General features: G+C 38.4%; 1 protein-coding gene across 5 annotated transcripts in view; it reads right to left on the bottom strand.

Moving 5' to 3' along the window:
• Positions 1 to 474: 474 nt before the first annotated feature.
• map3k7 (mitogen-activated protein kinase kinase kinase 7) overlaps positions 475 to 24,465 on the bottom strand; it is a 34,699-nt gene continuing 10,708 nt past the window's right edge. Inside the window, exons 4-17 of one of the 5 annotated variants that reach the window (XM_012962583.3) lie at positions 22,897 to 22,942; positions 21,076 to 21,214; positions 20,656 to 20,780; positions 19,465 to 19,593; positions 18,274 to 18,404; positions 16,413 to 16,494; positions 14,642 to 14,793; positions 14,186 to 14,348; positions 10,101 to 10,181; positions 5,797 to 5,864; positions 5,032 to 5,146; positions 3,976 to 4,037; positions 1,734 to 1,849; positions 475 to 1,271 (exon numbers count right to left, since the gene is read on the bottom strand). In XM_012962583.3, the coding sequence (XP_012818037.1) occupies positions 1,091 to 1,271; positions 1,734 to 1,849; positions 3,976 to 4,037; positions 5,032 to 5,146; positions 5,797 to 5,864; positions 10,101 to 10,181; positions 14,186 to 14,348; positions 14,642 to 14,793; positions 16,413 to 16,494; positions 18,274 to 18,404; positions 19,465 to 19,593; positions 20,656 to 20,780; positions 21,076 to 21,214; positions 22,897 to 22,942 (1,590 nt within the window). In that variant the 3' untranslated portion in view covers positions 475 to 1,090. Of the gene's footprint in view, positions 1,272 to 1,733; positions 1,850 to 3,975; positions 4,038 to 5,031; positions 5,147 to 5,796; positions 5,865 to 10,100; positions 10,182 to 14,185; positions 14,349 to 14,641; positions 14,794 to 16,412; positions 16,495 to 17,422; positions 18,405 to 19,464; positions 19,594 to 20,655; positions 20,781 to 21,075; positions 21,215 to 22,896; positions 22,943 to 24,465 lie in introns of those variants that run through there. The other 4 variants (XM_012962585.3, XM_012962586.3, XM_018093744.2 and 1 more) reach the window with 4 other exon arrangements.

The raw sequence follows: 24,465 nt of genomic DNA, 5'->3' as shown, positions 1-24,465 counted from the left end.
GGAAAGGCTAATAAAGAGTTAATCTCAAGCTGCAGGCATACCTTCAGTTCTCTCAATAGTGCCCTTAAGTCTCCCCATATTTCTCCCATTCAGATGATCAGAAGCCTCATAGGAAAAAAAAAAAACACTGAGCTCTGTAAAGAAAGTTCCCATAATGCCTCACTCCTGCACCAAGACCGAGACCAAAGAACATGGCAGTTAGTAAGACTGTGAGGAAGCTTCCTGCTGGTTGGCTCAGATCACACATTCCTAAGTGGGGGAGGGAGTTCTTAGCATTCTTGAGGGAGAGGAGAGAGCTGTGTGTCTCTGGCACAGGAAAACAGAGATAACAAATCCTGTTTCTTTTGATAGAAAACTCAGTGCAGCGTTTCTGTGAGTGCTTATGGCTGTATTTACATTGACCTTTCTGGTAAAGCTTCCTTAGTTTTTTAATATTCTTTAAATAAGGTTCAGTAACACAGCCTTATTCACAGAAAATGTTTAAATAAATCCAATTTTATTCAATGTCTCATTTCCATTACATTTATACAAGTCTTGTCAACCACTGTATTGTTTCTGCACACAGAAAAAACAGAATTATTTGTCCTTTTGGCGCCACAGTTTTCCAACAGATCTAACCACAACATAGGATTTTTGGTGTGGCACTAAAGGGGTTAATGCAATTGCAATAGTACCAGGGCATACACAAAAAATTCCAGACATACAGAGTATACGGCACATACTTTAAACTGACAGCCACCTTGAACATTATTTGAGAACTACTCAGCTCTTTGCAGCAACCGATGCTTATTCTGCAAACATCATATCTTCCTTTTACTTAAGAAGAAAGTCCCCAGCCTTATGATGAGAGAAAAAAAAAAAAAAAAACACTGCCAAGAGTAAAGGCAAAAATATCACAGCTCTTCATATAGATAACACCACTGGAGATTCCAGAGTCATGAAGCGTAGAGAGTTTACATTACTCCTAACGGCAGCTTCAGGTTCTGAACAGACTTGTCCATCCTCATGCTCCAGTAAGCAAGGAAGTCAAGTTGGCAAACGGCTTGTCTGCACCATAGCAAAATGTTAACTGAGAAGAAGTCCAATAAAATCAGGAGGTTCCTTGTCGTTTCTGCTGCTGACTTCGGATGACTTCCAACTGTTTTTTACATTGCTGATAATATGTTGACAGGCTTTTATTTTCATCTAAAAGCTTTTTGTGTTCTTGCACCAGACGAGATGTGTTCTGCTGGTCTTTCTCATCCTGATCTAGTTCTGCTATGAGTTCTTGTCTAAAACAAAAGAACCCACAAAAAATGTGTTACTATCACAATAAAAGGAGAAATCCATTCAGATAGACAGATAAAAGAAGGATGGCTTACAGCAGTGATCCCCAACCAGTGGCTCGTGAGCAACATGTTGCTCCCCAACCCCTTGGATGCTGCTCTCAGTGCCCCCAAACCAGGTAGTTATTTTTGAATTCCTGACTTGGTGGCACGTTTTGGTTGAATAAAAACAAGATTTACAACCAAATAAAGCCTCCTGTAAGCTGATAGTGTGCATAGTGGCTACCTAATAGCCAATCTTAGCCTTTATGTGGCACCTCCATGAACTTTTATGATGCTTGTGTTGCTCTCCAAGTCTTTTTACATTTGACTGTGGCTCATGAGTAACAGCAAATGACAAATTCCAACACTTAAACTGCACTTTTTTCCATATCTGAAGGTCTGTTATTATGTCTTGCTCACACTTACTTTCTTTGCAGCAATAAAGCAATTTCAGTCTGTACTTTCATGTACTCCTGTGCCATTTTGCAGTGTTGTTCAAACACAGCCATAGATTCTTTAGAGTTTGGACATGGTGCTAGAGGCTGAAATAAGACACAATAAAAACCAATCAACTTAAAGTTCAATATTTAAATATTCACACAAGTAAGCTTTTAAAAATAAATATAAAAAACCTCTAAACTTGAGTCAGACTTCCTAGACAATGTTACAGATTCATAGCCCACCAAATGAAACTGGGCTACAGCAATATGGAAAGTTATTCAGGCACAAAAAGGTAACTTGGAAGACGCGATACCACCCTTTGCTTACCACAGGATGATCATAATGTAGGCTCAATTGGGGTCTGCATGAGAGTTGGCATGTACTACTATATAAATCATGTAATCATTACTCTATACAATGCTTAAGACCGTCAACAAGGGCTTGCTGGAAGTGTAAAAATGCAGTAATTCTGGCACCATGGACCTGATGTACTACAGGGGAAGGTTTTGTACATTGCATTAATAATCATAGGTAGGCTTCTCATAAAGTTCTGCATCAGGGTTCAGGGCTGGAACCAGCATCTGTCCCAACTAAAATTAAGGGCCTTGTTTTACTGTTCTAAATTAGACAAATATATGCATCAATACTTAAAAGGAAAACTAAACTCTAAAATCAAATATGGATAGAAATGCCATGTTTTATATACTGAATTTAAGTTGTCCCAGGTGATCACCATCTTGGATTTTGTTAGGAATGTCAGTGACACTCACATGCTCAGTGGGCTCTGGGCAGCTGTCAAGAACCTAAGCTTAGCGGTTGTCACAAATTATCAAGCAGAAAATGAGACTCACCTGTAATATAAACTGATGCTACAGTTATTAAATTCTAAAGCTGCGCTAGTTTTGAAGGTGCCATGTAATGAGAATCTGAATTATTAATTAACCTTGTATAGTAACTTCCATAATCTATATATGCAGAATATTGAGTCATTCCCTAAGCTCAGTAAGTGACAGCAGCACAGAGCAGGTGCAGTGAATCAGCAGAAAAAAGATGGGGAGCTATTGGGAGGCATCTTTGGAGGCACAGATCTTCCCTGCTAAAGAGCTGCGGTTGCCTTCAGCTGGTACAGAACCCCAAAATGTGCAGCATTTCTAACCTCATTCTTTGTTTTCATGCATTTTTATAATCTCATATCTGAAAGTTAACAGAAAGGAATGTAAACCTGCAGCTACTGTCACACAACACAAAGCATTCCTTGAACAGAGAATATATTTTATTAAAGTTATAGTTAACTCACCATATTTTAACCCACTGGCACTAAATAACAGGGACATAATAAACTGTGTATGAAACACCATTGCCATCAGTTACATTGAAAGGATGAGCAATACATGCAGGATCCAACCCCAGAATGCCTCCAACCCCGACAAAAATTCAAGGCAAAAAACTTCTTTAAAACAATAGTTAAAAGCAGAGATTCCCCTGGCCATAAAGCAGAGGGAGAGGAGTGTTCTGTACTATATCTATTAAGGCAGTGCTGTCCAACTTCTGTGGTACTGAGGGACGGAATTTTTCTGGCTTACATAGTGGAGGGCCGATAATGGAAGCCAGTTTTAACCACTCCCCTTTTTTAAACCATACCCATGTTATCTCAAGAGCTTTTAAAGACCATTTCCAAAGGTGAATGTAGGGATATCACCCTTCATTCATATGTCAAAGAATTATGTCATATTAAGCCACACCCATAAATCCATATGCCACCTCCTCCTCCCCTGTGGATAGCACAGCAACCCCCAGCATAATTACACACCTTAAGGACCATGTAATGACAATCTCCAAATGCTAACAAACTTTCAGCGCAAACCCCTGCCATACTCTGCACACAGACAGCACAGGGCAGGCAGAGTATGGCAAACACAGGCAACATACAGTGTTCATACAGGTGAACAATACAGGGGGTTTGCAGCCTGTATCTGAGGTGGAACAATGCAGGGGGTCAGTTAATCTCAGCACTGATACCATTTAAAGCTCACACGAAGGTAAACAGTCACAGCAGCCAGACAGGTGGGGGCCACACAGAGCCGGCCCTCCAGTTGTACAATCATGTATTACGGGATCAACTTGTTACTTTGTTAGAAATAGTTACTTGCACTGAATTAGAAATGCTCATGTTCTGATTTTCAGTCAGATGTGTAAGTTTTACTCAAACCCCTTTGATGAAACTGACCTGTAACTGATGATCCAGTGTAAGGTACGCCATAGGTATGGAGTTATCAGATCCATTTGTATCTACAAAATAAAAAAAAACCCCAAAAAAACCATTTAGAATATACATAGAAAATAACTTCTAAAATAATATGCACTATTATTTTTCACATTGAAATAGTACCTAAAGTGGGCATTAGTGACCCCAGAGATCTACAAAAACGGGTATGAAGCACCAAGTTGATCTGACTGAATCATCTTAATTAAAGCACTATAGTCCTTCAAGGCAATGGCACACAAAATTGCTGTCTGCAGGAATTGTTTACTCCCACAAAAGCAAAAAAAAAAAAAGCCAAAAATACATTTGTATGGCTGCTTATTCAAATCACTGTCTGTAAAACATATCAAAATGTAATGCTCAGTGACTTCTCAATATACAGTACATTAAATATTTCCAATAATTGTTATGTTATTCCTGAATTCATTGATCATAAGGAAGAGTGTTGCCCTTGAAGGCTTGTGCTTTGAGCTCTGCTATAATAAATACATTAAATGTGATATCCTGACAATAGGATGCTGTGCTTGTCACTCTAAGCTTTGGCTAAGAAGGGCGATTTAGGCACATTAGCATAAAACACACATCAAAACATTGGTGAAAAATGACCACAATGGAGAATATTTATAAATATGCTTATTCATTTTACATCCTCCCCCCAAAAAAACTGGCCAAATGTATGCAATATGGCTAACTTTACCAGATTTTAAACAGATTATTACACTTCTGTGGCTTTATTGTCACTTACTAAGGCCTTTACATGGCATAACATTGGTGTAAAAAGCAGTAAAGAAAACTCTTTGCTACCTTTTATACTGCTTTTATAAATATACCCCTATATCATTATTGATAGATCTGTTCCTCTGATACACATGCTTTCAGTAAAAAGACAATGGACTTTTGAAGGAAAAACATGCTATGGCTAGAAATGCTACACAAATTTCTTGAAGTGTAGGCAAGAGAATAATGTAAATAAAGCAAAAGCCACACGTGGCCACAAGGAATGCTAACATAAAATATTACCTGAAGATTCATCGGGGCCCCATGGAAGACCACGTGGGGGCTTGTCTGGGGTTGGTCCTGAGGTAGTAATCATCCTCACACTAGGACTTGACGATCTGCTGCTGTTTCTGCTCTCCTAAGAGCCAACAAGAGGCACAGAAAACATCATGGTTAAAGAATCTTGGTATCCTATCAACAACAGACACAGGGATGGCAATTGCCCTATTGAAAAGTAGTACCCAATAGTGGGCGCAACCGTAACGGAGTAGTGCCGCGTGCAGAAGTAGCTGGTTAAAAAAAGGATACAGTAGAGGAGACAGTTCAGCACTTACAGAGTGAAAACAAAACCTTGTACTAAAAACGACTGACTGAAAACACAAGCTGGTCTATTTGCCATTTGTTTTTCCCAAACGTACATATTTTAGTTTCAAATTAAAATACCTCTCATGAAAAAGTTTCTTCTACAGCATAAATAAGGCACAGTTACACTAAGGCCAATAAACTGTGACATAGCTGTAGTAGGAAATTTCTAGTAGATAACGAAATGCTACAGATATTATATATACACATAATGATTTACTGATATAGGAGATTAGAAGACAGAAAAAGAAGCGAGAGGGGATAAACCAGACATGGATGATAAGTGGATTCAAAGTGTTAAAAGTTACATGCTCTAATGGACACTGACTAAATTACGTATTTTCTGTTCTTGGCAAAGCTAGTACAAAGCAGCAGTGTTCCCTTGCAAAAAGATCCAATAGATGCCACAAGATGATGGCTCCTTACCTGACTGGACTCTGTTCCAACAATAGTGAGGTCCTGTACAGATCTGCGCCTCTGCTGCCCGTTCCCTGCTGGATGTCAGACAAATATGATTAACCAAACGCTGTTCCCACATATAATTCAAGGAGGGTGCAAGTGTGGAAGCTTGGAATTTGTTCAAGACCACTGACGGAGGGGGAGAGAGGGACCGACATGGGGCAGGAAAGAAACAGCTGCAACATTTTAACTCGAGGAGTTCTGTGTGGCCAACAAAGTATATGCTAAGACAATAACCACTCCTACCATATGGATATCTGCCCTCTCCTCTACCAGCTTCTGTCACATGTGTTTGAACAGGCAGCCTGCCTGGTGTCCAGGGCTGATGACGGCATCTATTTCAAGGTTCTTACGTTATGGTGTTTCTGCAGCCGGGTGGCTTATCTACTGTGCAAGCAGGAAACAGCACAAATCCAGCGCTGTGCTGCTGCTTGCATGATGCCAGTCAGTTTAAAGGAATGGCACATGCGCAGCTATTTCATGTATAAAAAGAAAAGCTTTTATCTGGAAACATAAAAAGCACTTAATCCTGCATTCTGTGCCCCTTCCGCAAGCATGCAGTCCCAAAAGTGAAGTCTTGGATATTGCCGGCAATGTGGAAGCATTCTGTCTGCCTAGGCTAACACCTGCTTGCAGCTCTCAAACATTGACTGACACAGTCCTTTCCTGTGTTAGTCGGAGCGGCCATAAAAGCACAGTTTTGACCTGAATGTGAAAATAACAAGTGTGTGTAACTCTTAAGGTCTCGCAGCACTCCACTCATACGGCCAATACGTCATGTTTATGCTTCATCTTGAGATGAGAGATCAGTTGCCTAAAAGGAAACCCTGGATTGCAGTAAGGGACAGCTGATACAATACTTAGCATTCCTGTTCCCTGATTGTGCATTACGTAACCTCTCTGATACTGGCCACTCAAACAGTTGCTGTGGCATCACCCAACAGGCATGGATGACAAATAACAGCCCTCTAGTTGTTGGGGAACTACCATGGTCACTGAGGCTGCTCAAGTTACAGGGAGTCACAGGGTTTGGAATTATAGTATAGAAGCTTTAGCATAGCAAGTAGTTTTTATTCTAGAATCTTTGCATCAAATCTGAGACAGGGACTCTAGGTACAAAACGCTGTATTATATTGTATGAGATCTGCAATAAAGCAGGCTCTCTGAGACATAGGCTTATAGGACCTAAATTAAGTCTGGTCGCAACTTGTAGCAGGACATATTCCCTTTATTAAAGGGGGTCGGGGAGACAAGCACTAAGAAGCACAGGGACCCAATTTTGGGTCCAGTTATACTCTAATGAAGGCTTATATAATATGAATATCTGTTTTACAAGACCTGTGTGCTTTTGATTTTATTACATTCCCTTTAGTACCCAGTGCAATTTCACAGGAGTGTGACTTTCTATGCTATATACATTGTGCAGATTATTTAAAGAATATATTTTTTTGATAAAATTGGAACAGTTTAGTAAACTGCCATTACAACTTTAACAGTGACACTTGGCATTTTGGACACCAGAAACACCAGTAAAAAAAGCCAATCTGCTGCTATCACTTCATGTTGAGTATACACTGATATACACACGATCAGTGGATTTCAGTTTCAAAGCTCATACTTCGGGAAATTTGCCCAAGTGTGCACTGGACTTCGTGAACTGGAACAGATCAGGATTCTTCCTCTGGCTAATCTACAGAGTTAAGAAAATGGCGAGTATAACACTGTCCTTTCAGCATCTAGTGGAGAAAATGGGCAAGTCTAAAGGTGGACATAAATGGGCCGTTTTAAGCTGCTGATTTGGATCCTTCAGACCGATTTGGCAGCTCGTGTACCTGTACATGGGCAACCTCGATGGGCCTAACAGACTGACCGATGTCTGGCCTAAAATTGACCAGATCTTGATTGGGCTTAGGTGGGCATATCGAGAGAAGATATGCTCGATTGGTGACCTCGCCAAATGAGCAGATTGCAACGTGTATGGCCACCTTAATACTGATCTTAGGTCATTTCATTTGCAGTGCTTTTTTTTCTTCTAGTTAAGGCACCTGAGATCAGCCCCTGTTGTCTACACTATGTTCAAAGGGAATAATGTGAAAGTGCAAGTGTTTTTCTTTTACAAAATTCTTAGGAAGAGAAAAATGAAGCAGGCAAATAACTCACCCATGCTGTGAACATCTGATATTTGTTACACAAAGTTGTTAAGATGGAAGAAAACTTAGTTCAAGTGAACTAAAATGGAGATATTTCTGCATAAGCCTAGGATTTGGCATGCCCAAGTGCCAAACTGCATGCTTGTGTTGTTTGCAGGAGGATACAAATATCAGGTTGAGGTAGCACACTGCCTCATTTAGTATGTTACACTACATGAAATAGTAGCACCCATTTGTGTTGATAAGAGCATTCCCAGTTGTTACCTTCAGTTTAACAAATCGTCTCATTTAATTTTCAGGTACCTTCAAATGCAAATGTCTATGTTACATAATAAATAATAAAATACCAACCTGGTATCACACAACACTACATTTGCACAAAAACCCACACCAAACAATTTTTATTTTGTTTTATCATTTTTGCAATGAGCTTACGATTAATGTATTTGCACATGGGATTACTGATCTCACACAGTGATGAAGGCATGCATTTTCAAGTATGGAGGTTGTAACACAAGTGTGAGATGCAGACCAAGCAAACAAGTAAGGTAACTGTAAAGCAAATGTATTCAAATCACTCATTAGAAAGACCAGATACTATTTTTGTATAAATCTAGATTAGGCCTTGCACAGAGGAAGTCTAGCATTAGATAAGTTCATTTTATTTAGTGGCACAGCTCTAAAATTAGCAAAGAATGATTTTAGCTTGTAGAAATATTTAGCATTCTTAATTAGAAACAGAAGTACTTGTGAATTTCAAAAGTCCTGCACATGCTGAGAGGAATGAGAAATGAAGTCACAATTGTCAGGGTGGAGTGAAGTGAAAACAAATGACAACATAAAGTGAAAACATACAAGACAAAAAAAATAAATTAGGCAATGAGCATATTTAATGCATAGCATGCATGTTATTTATACACAAAGCAAACACAGGAATTCCCCGCTGCTTAACATGGAAACAGCAAATTTGCACCGTGCTTGTTGCTCCAATCATGCTTGTCAAGCAGCAAGAATGTAATATGTAAAATTTCTTCTTTTTTTTTTTAAAGAAGGTTTAAGGCACAAGAGTACCACTGACAACTAAATAATGTGCTGTATATAATACTGCTATAATGTTAGATCTGTGGTGTCACAAATGTGCTGATATAATACTAATGAAATATGGAGAACACTGCATCCCCAACTACCATGTACAGTTGTACAGTAGTATATAAGCAAGTCATGTCCCCTGAGACCCTCCAGCTGCCAAACTAAAGCTCCCAAAAAGAGTTTGTAAAACCAACAAAGGAGCCTAGGTGCTATAACCCACAGCATGGCAAAGTTTATCCTAAAGTATAAACTGAACAAATATAAATATGCACAGACTTTGTGGAAAGAGTATTTATCTACAAGCAGTATGTTCCTACATGTCTGTATTTAAGGTGGTAACCCACAAAGCTGACTGATCCAGCTAGGACAACTTTATGCAAATGGTAAACTGGTAAGCCAGTTCAGCTTGGCATATGATTAACTGACCTGTGGGCTGAATGGATGGCTACTGTACAAGTGATACATCCACAGTTCTATTTTTCTGATCAAGATAGAACAGATTCTCTTTACTCTTATCTGCCAATACACCATACACTGTCTGGAAACAATATTTCTAAATAATGAATAATATATCTATGGTACTAAAATATTCACACACAGATAGTGTATGTGAACCACAGGAGGAGATGCTATAACAGGGGTGGGCAAACTACGGCCCGCGGGCCACATCCGGCCCCTTGGCCTTTTTAATCCGGCCCGCCGATGACGCCAAGTCTCATCACGCGAGACTTGGTGTCATTGGCGTGCCGGAATTAAAGAGACGAAGGGGGCGTAACGCTGGCCTGGCCCTGCCCGCTCTGGCCCGGGGGTAAGTAAATGTGGCCCGTGAGCCAAAAAGTTTGCCCACCCCTGTGCTATAAAGATCTCATAAATACAATTAGGACCAAAACATAGCATTTTTAAGCAACTCTGTATAATGGAGTTAAAGCAGAAAAAAACACTAATGAAGAGAAGCACATTGGAGCAAAAAGCATGGGATTTTCTTGATTGATTAGATTTTTGGCTTGAAAGTTAATTACCATTCTGCAATACCTGTAATGATGATCTCAGGGACATCCAGAATGTTGCCAAATGAAGCAGTTTTACGATGGCCTCGTTTAGGCTTGGCATATGCTGCAAAAACACATACACAATACACATGCAAACAACTACAAGTGGTATAAAAGCACAATAGGGCACAAAGTTAAACAAGGGAGACACATGCATAATGGAAACATGCAGTCTAAGAAGCAACATTTTTGTTCCCTTGTAAAAAGTAATTCATACCCTATATGTAAGTAAATATTATTTTCTTTACCTTAAATAGACAGAATGTATGATTGCATAGCAGTCCTTATGTGCAAAACAGTCTTTTTCTACATATTTGATGTATGTTTATTGAGATTTATAAATATTGGGAACTGTTTTATTGCTTAAGGAAGAACAAAATAGACTGCATAACTTATGAAGTCTGTTGTCAAATTAAAAGGAAACTAAAAATTAAAGCATCTTCTATAAAAAATTGGAGGATACCACCTTGTTTTATCCATTTCTCAGGTATACCCAGCACCTCTCTGTGCAGTACTTGGTGAGTTTACAATACTGCAAATATACCTGCTTGGGTAATAGATTAAACATGAAGTGCAGCATTATTTAGAATTTGTACCCCTGGGTACAATTTTTATGACATACGAGTACCTGCCAGGAGGAAGGTTTGTCCATTATACTGGGTGCACTCCAATGCATCCACTCCAGAGAATAGTGGACTTCAGGAATAGTGATTCTATTTAGTGAATCTAGTGACAACCACTAGTGGTGCTGCTCCTTGAAGCCAAGGTATCGGTATAGATGCTCTGATGCAGGTATACAATAGAAGTCCTGAGAGAAGGATGTTTTTTTTTTTTTTTTGCACATCATAAGCCATGTCCTCAAACATTTCAGTCAACTTAAAACACAGGTAAAATTATCCACACTTACAAACAGGGCATGTTTTCTCTTTACCACAAACTAGATAGAAGGACAAACAATATTAATATGGAACTACATATACACAGAAAATAAGTCAGCTGACGCACAAAGCAAGTGGTAAATGCAACTTCGTTGTTGGAATTACTGGAAATACCATAAACAAGTTAGATCAGCATAAAACAAATATGAAGTTATCTTCATGTAAAGAAAGAGGTAGAATAATGCTTTAGGTAATAAATTATATTAAAATGAGTTAACTAAAAAGCAATACAGGACTATGAATAAAGCCCCACAAAACTAACCTTGGCCAAGAAACCCTTGTATATAGCAAGCCCACTTATAGTCATAAAGAGAACTCTAATTCAGTTGTAAGCTCGATCATTGGGATTTGGACTTCATCTTTACTACAAAATGGGCCATGTCAGGAATTTATAATCAGGAACTACTACTTCTCTTTAGTAAACCTACACTTGCCCGAAAGTGACAGTAGATAGAATGAGACTGTACTAGACAGAACTTATAGCCACACTATGTTTAACAAAAACTCCTATACAAGAGCTAGCAAAAAAACAAAGAATCACAAAAGTCCATTTCAAGCACAGCAACTATGAGCTGTAGGGCACATTTCTGTGAAGTAGCTACTATGCATGGTGACAAAATAAGCACAGTATTGTACCTATTTAAAAAGCATAGACAAAGCAATTGTGACTACTTGACTACGATTTGATTGACATGAATCAATTTCCCGCTTGCACCTACTGCCTAAGAAGAGCAAGGAGCAGTACCTTGTTCTAGTGATCCCTTTACGTGCTGCACCTATAGATGCTCAATATTGTGCCACCTTGATTGCACGCAATTGAAGGGAGCATAGGTGCATTCTCATGTCTAACCTGTTACCTTGCAGATATGCTCAATTTACTAACCAGACCAAACTTTTGTACCTCTGGTACTGGGACAAATACAACAGGAAGTCTGGGCAAGAATTTTAAATTGTGGGTAAAAAAAAAAATAAGGTGAAATGCACCAATTGCCTGCTCTATGCACCCCCTTGAAAACACCCTTGCATCTTTTATACAGGTTAGCCTTGTTCACTCTATTTTAACAACTTTGAAAAATGTATGCTAGAGAAACATCCTGAAATCCCAACAATTGCCAAGCTAAATACTTTTTAGAAGTCAAATTTTATAGAGGAGACATGTCCAATGGAAAAAAGTGTTAAAGCATAGGTTTATTTGTGTGGAAACTTTGAGGTTAGAGAGGTAGAAATTATAATGCGTGGTCGAGATAGTAAGTAAATATGGAAGTCATCAAAATAATTCAGCAGGATGTTAGCGAAATTACCTTTATATTTGGCAATAAAACAAGATTAATAGACAAGATAAACAAACACCCTGCTAAACAGGAATTCATATTTAAAATATCACACTTCCTAGATAGGAAGGCAAATGCGTAATTATGACTTTAATTATTTGTAACATTGTTGCCCAAATCTGGCCAACAATGTTAGACATAAAGAAGTACTGTCCTGATGCTTGGGCATTTTATGACCTTTGAGCTTTTCTTTTAAGTTACACTCTTAGGTTTAATGCATGTGTGTCCCAAAGAAATCTTCAAACCTATGGTTCTTTAGCTATCCGAACTAAAACCACTTCCCAAAGCTTCAGGTGCTAGTGAATAAAACTCAAGTTCATCTACAGCACATCAAATTTTTTTTTTCTGAATCACAAGTAGAAAATTCTCTGGTTATTCTAACAGTTGGTGTGCACAGTAAAATAATGGCTTTGAGGGTTTACTTCCTTACTCTTGAGATAAAAGTTCTTCTATTTGAGAGTATAAATAGAATTGTATAAGATGAAAAAGTTTTGCAGCAACAAAAACTAAGCGCTCTCTCATTAAAAAGTATTAAGTGTCTAGGAGATCTTATCTTATGGCACGGTCAAGCAACAACACCTACAAAATGCAGTTCTTGTTTCTGAGCAATATAAGGCATGGTGGCTATCCTAGACTTTTTTTTATGGGTAATTCTTGAGAGTTCTGTTGTGTTAACTTTTGAGGTAAGGAAGAACATTTTTGTAAATCATGCATTTGCACAATAAATCAGTTAAAAAATATTTACTGGCAATAAACACCACAAGAAGATCAAAAGTGACATGTATATAGAGAAAAAACTGTATACCAGAATAAGGTCCAAGAGAATATTCAGCTTGTGGTGCAGGGAAATCTAACTAATGGAAAAGCAGACTAGGTAACTTTGATTATCTTCACATTCTCAAAACTATTTTTGGTCTTTTATTTGTTGTTTAACCAATGTTATCTTAATATACGAAATCTCACTGATATCCGACTCACTCTTTTTAAGCCCTTCATAGATGAAAGAGAAGTGCAAAATCAGTTCCTCAACATATATTACATACAGATAACCTATCCTACACCAGGAAGTGTTAACATCTTTTAATGTAATATATAGCCTTAGCTTTATGGGAAAGTAGGTACAGGTATCGGACCCCTTATCCGGAAATCAGTTATCCAGAAAGTTCCGAATTACGGAAAGCCTGTCTCCCATAGACTCCATTATAAGCAAATAATTCAGAATTTTAAAACTGATTTGCTTTTTCTATGTAGAAATAAAACTGTACCTTGTAATGGATCCCAATTAAGATATAAATAATCCTTATTGGATGCAAAACAATCCTATTGGGTTTAATTAATGTTTTATTGATTTTTTAGTAGACTTAAGGTATTGAGAACCAAATAACGGAAAGACCCCTTATCCGGAATACCCTTGGTCCCGAGCATTCTGGATAATGGGTCCTATACCTGTACCAGCTTTGAAGTCTGTTTGGGAGTGATTTTGGTCCATTCTTTCTGAGATATATGTTCTAGGGTTTTCAGGCCAATAAGATACTTGAACACCTTAAAATAGTACCACCCACTCTCAGCTAGAAAGTGTGTAGAAAGTGTGTGCTCTCCACACAGTGGAGCATTTCAAGAATAAAAAGGCAATGGCCTTTCTAGTGGTCAGTGAAGCAGGCCTGATCTTAACCAAATCAAGAATATAAAAAGAACTACTACTGAATACTGTTAGGAACAATATATATTGATATTCTGCAGCTGACAAACTAAGGTCAAAGTTTTCCTGCCTTCCTATTTAACTACACTAAGAAAGTTACCTGCTGTACTTGCAGAAATTCTTGCTTCTAATTCAGACATGTCAGCGCTCATTCGTTTCCCCTCAGATGTACCCAGAGTAGATGGTGGCCTCCCTCGTATTTCAGACAGGCTCTCCACGCTGCTACCCCGAGAGGGAGGCAAACTCAAGCGACCAGTTTCACCCTGCAAAAGAGATTAAGTGGACTTTTTAAACCTGCTGACCATCACAGCTTTTTGAACATATGAATGGTAAACAAGAAACAGGAAAGCAGGAATGGTAGACAAAATGCCATAAACCTATGCAATATAAATATTTTGGTTTCCCAATAACTTTAGAGTGACTTATTCTGTAGTTTTTTCTTTAAACACAAATAAGCTTTGGTGTTCTATCACCAGAAACATGAATCCAACATTCTATAGAAGCAGGAATTCAAAGAGAAAAAAAAGGGAGTAATTAGTAATTAATATTTCCTTACCGATTGCTTGGATTGATTTTTCAAGTGTTGTGCCAGCTTCGACTCAATTCGTTTGATTGTGTCATTACTTGCGCTTGCTTGGAAATCACCAGCTTCTATATTGATGTCACTCTTGTTACTAGTATTTGTAGATGTAATATCAATGCAGGAACCTATGGTAAAAATTCACTTTTACTAAGTGGCAATGACACTTTTACTTAGTCTGGACATTTTGTTTAAGGCGATAAACAGGTCTGCGGGCAAGTGACAAAACACTCTACTTAAAGGAGAAGGAAAGCCAAAATTTTAGGCACCCCCAAGTGACTTAAATCGCTTACCTTTTACCCCGACCTGGTGCCCGTTAGGAGAAAACCGCACCAGCCTGGGGTACCTGCAGCGAGTGCTTCCTTCTTCCATGTTCCTTTTGTGTCAAAATCCCTGGGCCGGCGCATGCAACTTTTTTGTAAAAGCTTGGCTTTTCACTCTACTGCACATGTGCAAGCGCGCAAAGCAGGAAGAGGAGACGCTCCCAGCTACCCCTTGGCACCCCCAAGTGACTTAGCCTTTCCTTCTCCTTTAAACAACTATCACCTGCAAGCACATGTAATACAGTTTTCAAAAAAGGGTGATTTGCTGCCAAGGCACTACATGCCAAATAGTGGGGCTCACCTATCCACACTAGGAAAACTGGCATCTGGGCAAACCAGCTGTGGTACACACTGGTACCATGGTCAAAGTTAGAAGCAGGGAAAATGCTTATTGAGTTGGCCAAAGAAAAGTGCAGTCAGACAGTAATTCACTTGCTTGCAGAGGTCCCTACAAGGGTTATGTTCTTACAAGAGCAACTACTACAAATCTATTTTTTTTTTTTATAAAATGGCGAAAAGTCCTTCTAAAATTAAAAACATATCTCCATAGCTCATACCTTCCCTACTTAGGCCACAGGTGAAAAGCCAATACATAAATTGCTACTCATGAAAGAAGAGGCCCTTAAGATCCCAGCTAGCATCCCATATAAAGTGTATTCCACATATGCCTAATACTCCCTTGTCTATGTAACAGATGTACCGTTAGAAATTCCTTTCACCTGTCATTTAGAAAAGCACTGATAACATCAATTAAAACCTGTGAAAGAATCCACAATATAAGTCTCATACAAAATTATGTCCCTTAAAAATGCATATGCTCAATTCTAGGCCAAAGTTCTGTCCATGCTACGTTGCAGCATCCCTGGTGGACCAGTAAATATGTATCCAACATAAAGCCACTAATGTTAATAAAAGGCGATTTATTCATTAACCCGGCTTCTTTAATTAAGAAGGTGGTCCCATAAAAGGGTTTCTGGGAGCTGTAAAGGACTCACCCCACCTTCTTTGGTGGCCCAGACATTACCATTGGGCAGTTGGAAGTATTGCAGCAAGATTTAGTAGCACTGTTAATGAAAACTAGAGACAGCCTAATGTCATCTAAATTTCCTCACAGGGTCTAATAGAATCCTCATGTTTACAAACTATCAGCCCATCCTTTGCTACCTGGTATGAGAAAGTCACCAAAACTACCATTTGACTATTACCTATGAGCTATGCTCCATCAAGGACTAAATGCTCTCCTTAGCACTCTGGTTCTATGCAAGTTTGGACTGAACTGGTGGAATAGGCGCTACTTGCTTCAGAATATGTCTATACAACCAGAGACTGTCCCAACAAGTTCCCAGTTTTATGTGAATACAGAAAACCATATTCCTCATTTTATCTTTGAATAATTATTAACATCTAAAAGTAGTTTATCCTACCTGTACTTGTGGCAGAATTGCTTTGCCCTTCATCGGAGTACTGACAAGGATACTGTAAGGAAACATCCGCTCCAGGAAAATACTGCAGTTAACAGAATAACAATCAATTACTTACTCGACAAATTTGTACCTGGCCAGTAACCAACCCATACAAACCAGTGTTGGTAAATGATATGCATGAACTAATATAAATGTCCTGGCTGCATTCACACACAATTCTAACTTAGATTGCTAAAATGAATAACTACCCAATCAAACCTAATTCTCTGTTAAGAGGGTCATGTCAGACTACTTGTATTGTTCAAGTGTTTTGGGTCCTATAGAAACTATGTATAAACAGCAAATTCAACACTTACATTACGCATACAAAATGAAAATACAGGTATGGGATCCCTTATCCGGAAACCCGCTATCCAGAAAGCTCCGAATTACGGAAAGCCTGTCTCCCATAGACTTCATTTTAATCAAATAATTCAGAATTTTAAAACTGATTTCCTTTTTCTCTGTAATAATAGAACAGTACCTTGTAATTGATCCCAACTAAGATAAAAAATTATCCTTATTGGATGCAAAACAAATCCTATTGGGTTTAATAAATGTTTTATTGATTTTTTAGTAGACTTAAGGTAGAGATCCGAATTACGGAAAGACCCCTTATCCGGAATACCCTTGGTCCCGAGCATTCTAGATAATGGGTCCTATACCTGTATCTGGAAGTTTAGTGTTGAAACTGGCTTTAAACTAGGGTTAACAGATCACTTATAAATTTAGGGACATGTCTAACAAATAAATGTTTTAGGGTGGCACTTGTATTTAAATTGCAATCAGCTTCTAGCTGGATTTTCTAGACATAGCAAGGAATTTTCAAGTGATCTTGTAACCCAGGTGTTTTGATTCAAATATTTTAAACAACTGGCAACTTTAAAGGGGTCCCAAAACAGAGGCTTTTACACAGTGTGCACTTGAAAAAACGAGCTGCCCTTTTTTAGACCACAGCAGTTCAATTACCATTTTTTTGATTGAGACAATGTTTAGGGCAGATGGGGAGATTAGTCGCCCCACGACAAATCTCTGTTGCCGCAGGAGACTAATCTCCCTGCAATGCCATCCCACCGGCAAGAATGTAAATTGCAGGTGGGATGGCATACGCCAAAGTTGCCTTGAAAGGAAACCATTCCATAGGCGATTTACATTCTTGCTGGTAGGATGGCGACTAATCTCACCGTCAAGAGATAAGAACCATGAAGCCAATGTGCTTGCCCTGGAAATTTGAGCACTTATTTTATAAAACCCAAATCCTTTGAGAGTTTTGCAGAAAGTTGCTTAAAGGACATTGAACATATGCCTTCTAAACACTTTTATTATCATATTTGTCATCACTGAAATGTTGATGTCATAAGTAGATTTTAAATAAATAACCATATATTGATAGGGCTCAGGCTGCAGCTTCTCTCGTGACTAACTTCCCCATCCTCCCCCTCCCAGTGCAACCACAGCAGCGCTCCACTCACACATAAATCCAAACAGAGTAGGAGATAAGAAGACCTCCATCACCCATCCCTCTCCCAGAATGGACATGAAAAAACCTTTAAATCACTTTTAAAGCAGGCTCTTTGTATGCTAGAAAATGCAGGAAATGAACTTCCAATTTTAACCAGAAGTAAAGCAGTCGTCACATCGCCTTTTTTAACTATGCCCTATACAGCCAAGGTAATGCAATTTATTCAATAACCACTCATAAAATTGCAATTTGGCTCTATTATATAAGTAGATAAGAGTGTTTCAAAAGTATATTTGTAATTGGAAATGTTTTTGTTACTTTTCCTTTAAAGGCAAAAACATATCTTCAATGGCAACATACCTGCATAAGATGTGTCATTATCTTGACAATCTCCTCCATTGAAGGTCTTTGTGGGGGATCTTTGGACCAGCAGCGAGTCATTAAGCTTTCAATAGGCTTAGGCAAATTTTTAATTAATGGTGGACGAGTACCTAGGAAGTTTTAAGAAGAGCTTATGAAGTGGCAAAATATTAAAAATATACAAAATAATGAGAGGAGTTAGACATTGAAACAAAAAATATTTAATAAATTGTAAGCTGTTATAAAACCTTTATAGTTCTGCTATAAACCTTAAAGTGATACTGACACCAGAAATCAAACCTTTTTTATAACATTGTCATAACATTGCCTTTGCATGCTATTTATAATTTTGCCATAAAAGTATTTGTCCAAGCTTTTACATTCCCTATCTGATCCCCCATGTTCCTCTATGAGGGGGCTGCCATATTTGTCCAGCAGGGGGCCGTTAGCATTAGAAGCTATAACTGACAGGCTGAGAAGGGACAGTCAGGCTGGCAAAACAGTCAGGTTTTGGGATTTCAAGTAACAATTACTTAAAAAAGCAAACCTATCAGCAAAAAATGATCAACATGACCTATAGGCAACTTTTAATGTAGATTCATATTTTAAAAAGTTGTTTTTTCGTGTCAGTATCACTTTAAATGAATATAAACTAATAAATAAAATGTCATCTAATGAAAGAAAATTGTAAGCATATTTCCAAAATACATTAAAAACTGTCAGTGGGGCAGCTATAGGTGTTTGGCCAACACCGGGTCATAATAATAATACAATGGTTCCTAAACCGTTGGGCCGATTTCATCTGCCAATATCCGACCACTTTGGCAGCTTATCTGTCCGTGTGTGGGCACTAGCGACGGGCTTCCCTGACCAACATCTGGCCTGAAATTGGCCAGATCTTTATCGGGCAGGTTTGATTGTTCCATCAGACCGGGGACCATGCCAGCTCGTTAATGTGGTCCCTGATGCAACGGCAAATATGCCTGCTGTTCTAATTTGATCGGTAGGCCCTAGGGCCAAACCCCAGTACTCTCACACCCTTTACAAAATTTGCTAAAGACCTCCAATTAAAAACATTTTTTAATCTACTTAACAGAATCAAATCAATATACATATATAAAAACTACTTTTATAGTTCATCTGTACCAGGCAGTAGTCAAAGAACTTTAAGCACATAACTTGTTTACTCACCATTGTGAACAGCCCACATTATACGGAATGCTGGGCCACCAATTTCATCAAAAGGTTTTCTTCGGGTTATTACTTCCCATAGAATGATTCCCCAACTAAATACATCACATTTCTCACTGTAGTTGCTACCTAAGGAACAAAATGGGAAACCTATAAGTATTTATGTTATAAATATATACATATTATCTATGTAAATATATTTTATTTAAAAATGTAATGTTTTGCACAGAAGCCGTCATCTCCTTTTAAGAAACAAACATAAGTTTGGAAATCAAAACATTAAAAAGGAGAAAGAAAGGCTAAAGGTCCGAGTCTAGCTGCCGATATCGGTCCCTTAGACTGATTCGGCAGCTATTCGGCCCGTTGTATGGGCACTACCGAAGGGCCTGCCCGACCGATATCTGGCCTGAAATCGGCCAGATCTTGATCGGGCAGGTTGAAAAATCTAGTCGGATCGGGGACCGCATCGGTTCGTTGATGCAGTTCCCAGACCGATTTTCCTATACCCGTTGTTATAATTCGATCGTTTGGCAACATACCCGATATCGCCTACCCCTAGGTGGGGATATCGGGAGAAGATCCGCTGGCTTGGCGACATTGCCAAGTGAGCGGATCAGTCCGTGTATGGGGACCTTTAGTCGCTGGGGGGTGACAAATTGTAAGGCACCCCCAGTGACTTTAATCGCTTATGTTTTACCCCGATGAGAAGAAAACAGCACCAGCCCGTGGTACCTTCAAGTGAGTGTCTCCTCTTCCTTCTTCTGTCTTTTACACAGTAGTGTGAAAAGCTGAACTTTAACAAAAAAGTCGTCTTGTTCACTCTACTGTGCATGCGCTGGCCCTGGGATTCAGAAGACAGAAAAAAAAGGAAGAGGAAACACTCGCTGCAGCTAGCCCGGGCTGGTGCAGTCTTTCATTTAACAAGAGCACCAGCCCGGGGTAAAAGGTAAGCAATTACAATCATTAGGAGTGTCTAACATTTGTGATTTTTACCTTTCCATCACCTTTAAGTAACAGATAGGGTCAAATAAAACATGTCTTCATCAATTCCAATCTCCTGGTTTATGACTGACACAAGAGAGCAGAAGTAAGAGGCCAAACTACTATTTCAACAGTGCTAAGCAGACACACAAGTGTGCAAAGGAATATCAAGAGACTATTTTCTACCATATAGAAATAAAAGAAAAATACCTTCAAAAACTTCTGGAGCCATCCATGCTGCGCTTCCTTTGTTATTAGTCATGTGAGTCTGAATATCACAGGCTGTACCAAAGTCACAAATCTTAAGAACAGTGCCTCCAGCTACCAGCAGCAAGCTACAACAACACAACAACATACAAATCACATGCTCTATAAAAAATAACCTATGCAAAATCCTAATAACAGAAATAATGCATTAGGTTTTGCCATGTTATATTCAATGACATATGTTCAAAGAAAAAGAAACTTACTCTGAATAAGTAACTAAGTGATTTTTTTTTTTTTTTACAAATATTCAGGAAGCACAAAATATATAAGTATTAGCTAAACATTATATAAAAGCTATTTTTTGAGAGAGCACAAAGAAAAACTCTTACTAGAATACTTATATGGAGAAAAGACAATACTTACTTTGGTGGTTTGAGGTCCCTGTGAATTAGAGCCTTTGGCTTCATGCTATGTAAATATGCGACTCCTTGGGCACATTGTAAACACCAACTCATTGCATGCGCAGCTGTATAGTACGGCAGTGGTTCAGCTCCATGCAAAACTGAAAAAGAAATTGCAAACAATCTCATTTTTTTAAAAATAATTTACTTTTTACTGTAATAACAAACAGTTCCTCACACTTGATGGTAACTAAGTTGCCTATTGAATCCAAATAGGTGGCAAAAAACCCTACTGAAATGTTTAATTTAGACATTAGCTATGGTGAGCCAAGTTACATTAAGGGCTCTGGCACATGGGGAGATTAGTCGCCCTAAGACCCCTTACATGGAAATCCCTGGGTCCCAAGCATCTCAGATAATAGATCCTATTCTTATTAAACATTAATAAATAAAAAGATAAAACATTAACCATCCTTTTCCTGGTAATGTGTAAAACAATGTAATCAGTGTAATTCAGCTCTATATGAATGAGAGATAATACACTCGGAGGCCTTTGCTGGCAATTTACCATACCTCTGAAAATTGCAGGTCTCTATAAATGTATAACATTCACACAGTCTCACTTATAAATACTGAGAAATCTTTCCAATAAGCAGAAGTAATTACTTTTAATATACCCTGACTGACTAAGATTTCAGCCAAACAAATCCAGTGTCATAAACCTTAGAAGTGTACACACACATCTACAGATTTTTCACGTTAAAGATTTAAGATTAGCCAATAAAGTCGGGCAATAAAGTCGGGTTGGCCTAAACTGTATTAGGTGGTTTCAGGTGATATACAAACCTCTATCAAATTAACTCAGATTAATAACAATTTCAAGTGACTGTTTCCCCCTCTAGTTGAGAACTGGCACAGTAAAGGATACATTACTATGCTGATGAACTGGCCCCGATCGGTCACTTGGGGCTGTACTGGAGACCCTGGATTAACTTGTTATTAATAGAGGGGTGGGGGCTCCCATTTCCATTTATTTATCACTTAGCTGGGCAACTTTACAATTTACAAAACTGGTTTCACCAAGATAAGGAAACACAAATGCCAATCTCCTGGGTATCTTTCAGGCACCTTTGAAGCAGTCAAAAATTTCCCAATACAGAAAACACTAACCATATAAAATGCCCCACAATTAACACTACCGATTGCATAAAATCTAAAAAATAAAGTCCACTCTATTCTCCACATATGCAGCTTTGGTGTAACTCTAATATACCCCACTTTGGGGACCTAAAATAATTTTTTTTACTGGGGTCCTGAAAGACATACAGGTGAACCACAAATTGACCAACCTACACTTGAGAAACCAGAAGAACATTCAACATTTTGGGTATTTTCAATTCTCCTCTTTAGAGATCTTTTATGACACACAAATATTTGAGGAAATCCTCTGTGATTAAGGAAGGGGAAGCTGGTCTCATTGCTCTGAGTCACTAATTATCTCTCCCTGTGCCATTCAACAAAGCCCAAAAGAAAGGTTAATATCTCATCACTGGCCCTGGATAGGTTCTAATGGAGCAAGGCTAATGCAATTTAAAGTATACACCAACTTGTATTACTACAAGTATTACTACTACTAAGGAAACTGAATATAATCTAGGAATACCCAATAATCTCTCAATGTTGGAACAAAGTTGTATGCTAACTAACTGACCAAGGTAATGCACACCAAGAATATGTCTCTTATCCTGCAACACTAAATAGAAAAATTTGACTTGGGATAGGTAACTTTTAAGAAACTGGTAAATGCAATGTAGCAGATCATACCAAGGCGTGGAAACCTTACCATTGTACAGGGAACCGCCTTCTGCATATTCCATTACTAAACATACCTAAAATATAAAAATAACCATTAGTTAATCAACAGCAAACACTGTATAATATTCTATTTTCCAATATGCTGATTTACAATTAAAGGGGTAAAACACCCTTTTGTTCAACATAATTATGAATTATGATTTCTGTTTATTTATTTATTTATTGAGCTAAACAGGGCAAACAAAGAAATCAAAGCTACTACATGTTTAATCCTTGCGAGGTAGATAATTAGACAACAATTATAAAAGCCACTCCCATGGCTCTCTGCTGTGACAGTTTTGGCCCGCAAATAAGCAGAAGTCTATTATGCAGAGTCTGTTTGATCTGGAAACCCATTACCCAGAAAGTTTGGAATTATATTATTATATTTTAATCAAATAATTGCCATTTATAAAAATGATTTCCTTTCTCTCTGTATAATAAAACAGTGCCTTGTACTTGATACGAACTAAACTGCCTGAATCCATATTAGTGAATAACAATCCTATTGGGTTTGATCTGTTTACATTTTTTTTTTTTTTTAGTAATTTTAATGTATAGAGATTCAAATTACAGAAAACCCATGTCCTGAGCATTCTGCATAACAGGTCCCATACCAGTACTTAGAAGTATTATTCACAGGGCAAGCAGCCCAGCGATGCAGCAGCATCATGAGTAAATACCCATATATTTAAAATTATTCTTAGTAGTTTCTGGTCATCTTGGTCACTCTTGTCCTTAAGTAATGCATAGCACATCCACACTGTCCCTCCGGAATGTGAATCTGAGCCAATCAGCAGGAAGCCGACTCATAGGGGCAGATTTACTAATCCACGAAAGGACCGAAAGCGTTTTTTCGTAATGATCAGTATTTTTGAAACTTTTTCGTCGCCGTCGCAACTTTTTTGTATGTCACGCAATTTTTTAATCGCCGTCGCAACTTTTTCGTATATTTTCCGCTACTTTTTCGTTGCAGCCGGGAAAAAATCGGATTGGTTTTTCCGGCGTTTAATATCGCGCAATACGAAAAAGTCGCGACAAATACGAAAAATCGTGACGGCGATGAAAAAGTCGCAATATTTTCATTTACAATACGTTTTTTTCTCTTTCAGGATTCGGATTAGTGGATTAGTAAATCTGCCCCATAGTCTAACTGAGCATGTTCACTTGGTCTGGGTGTCTGTGTAGGAGTGAGGCATTATGGGAACTTTCTTTACACAGCTCAGCATTTTTTCTTCCTGTTTGGCTTCAGATCTTCTGAACAGGTGAAATATGGGGAGACTTAAGGGCATTATTGAGAGAACTGAAGGTATGCCTGCAGCTTGAGATTTACTCTTTACTAGCCTTTCCTTCTCCTTTAAATAACATGTCCAATCTTTCTTTCCAGCCATGTAAGTAAAGGGTAAGTGTTTGATACATGCTAATGTGGATTACAAACAGAAGCAAACCGCTTCCATGTTGCCTGCAGCCTAAATGTTTTTGATGCTGCAAACAAGTTTTAGGAAACGGTTAAATAGTACATTACAGCATATACAGGAGACCTATAACAGGAACAAAA

Source organism: Xenopus tropicalis, chromosome 5 (assembly GCF_000004195.4).
Source record: "Xenopus tropicalis strain Nigerian chromosome 5, UCB_Xtro_10.0, whole genome shotgun sequence".
Lineage (NCBI taxonomy): Eukaryota > Metazoa > Chordata > Amphibia > Anura > Pipidae > Xenopus > Xenopus tropicalis.
This window is presented reverse-complemented; position numbering and strand designations above follow the sequence as displayed.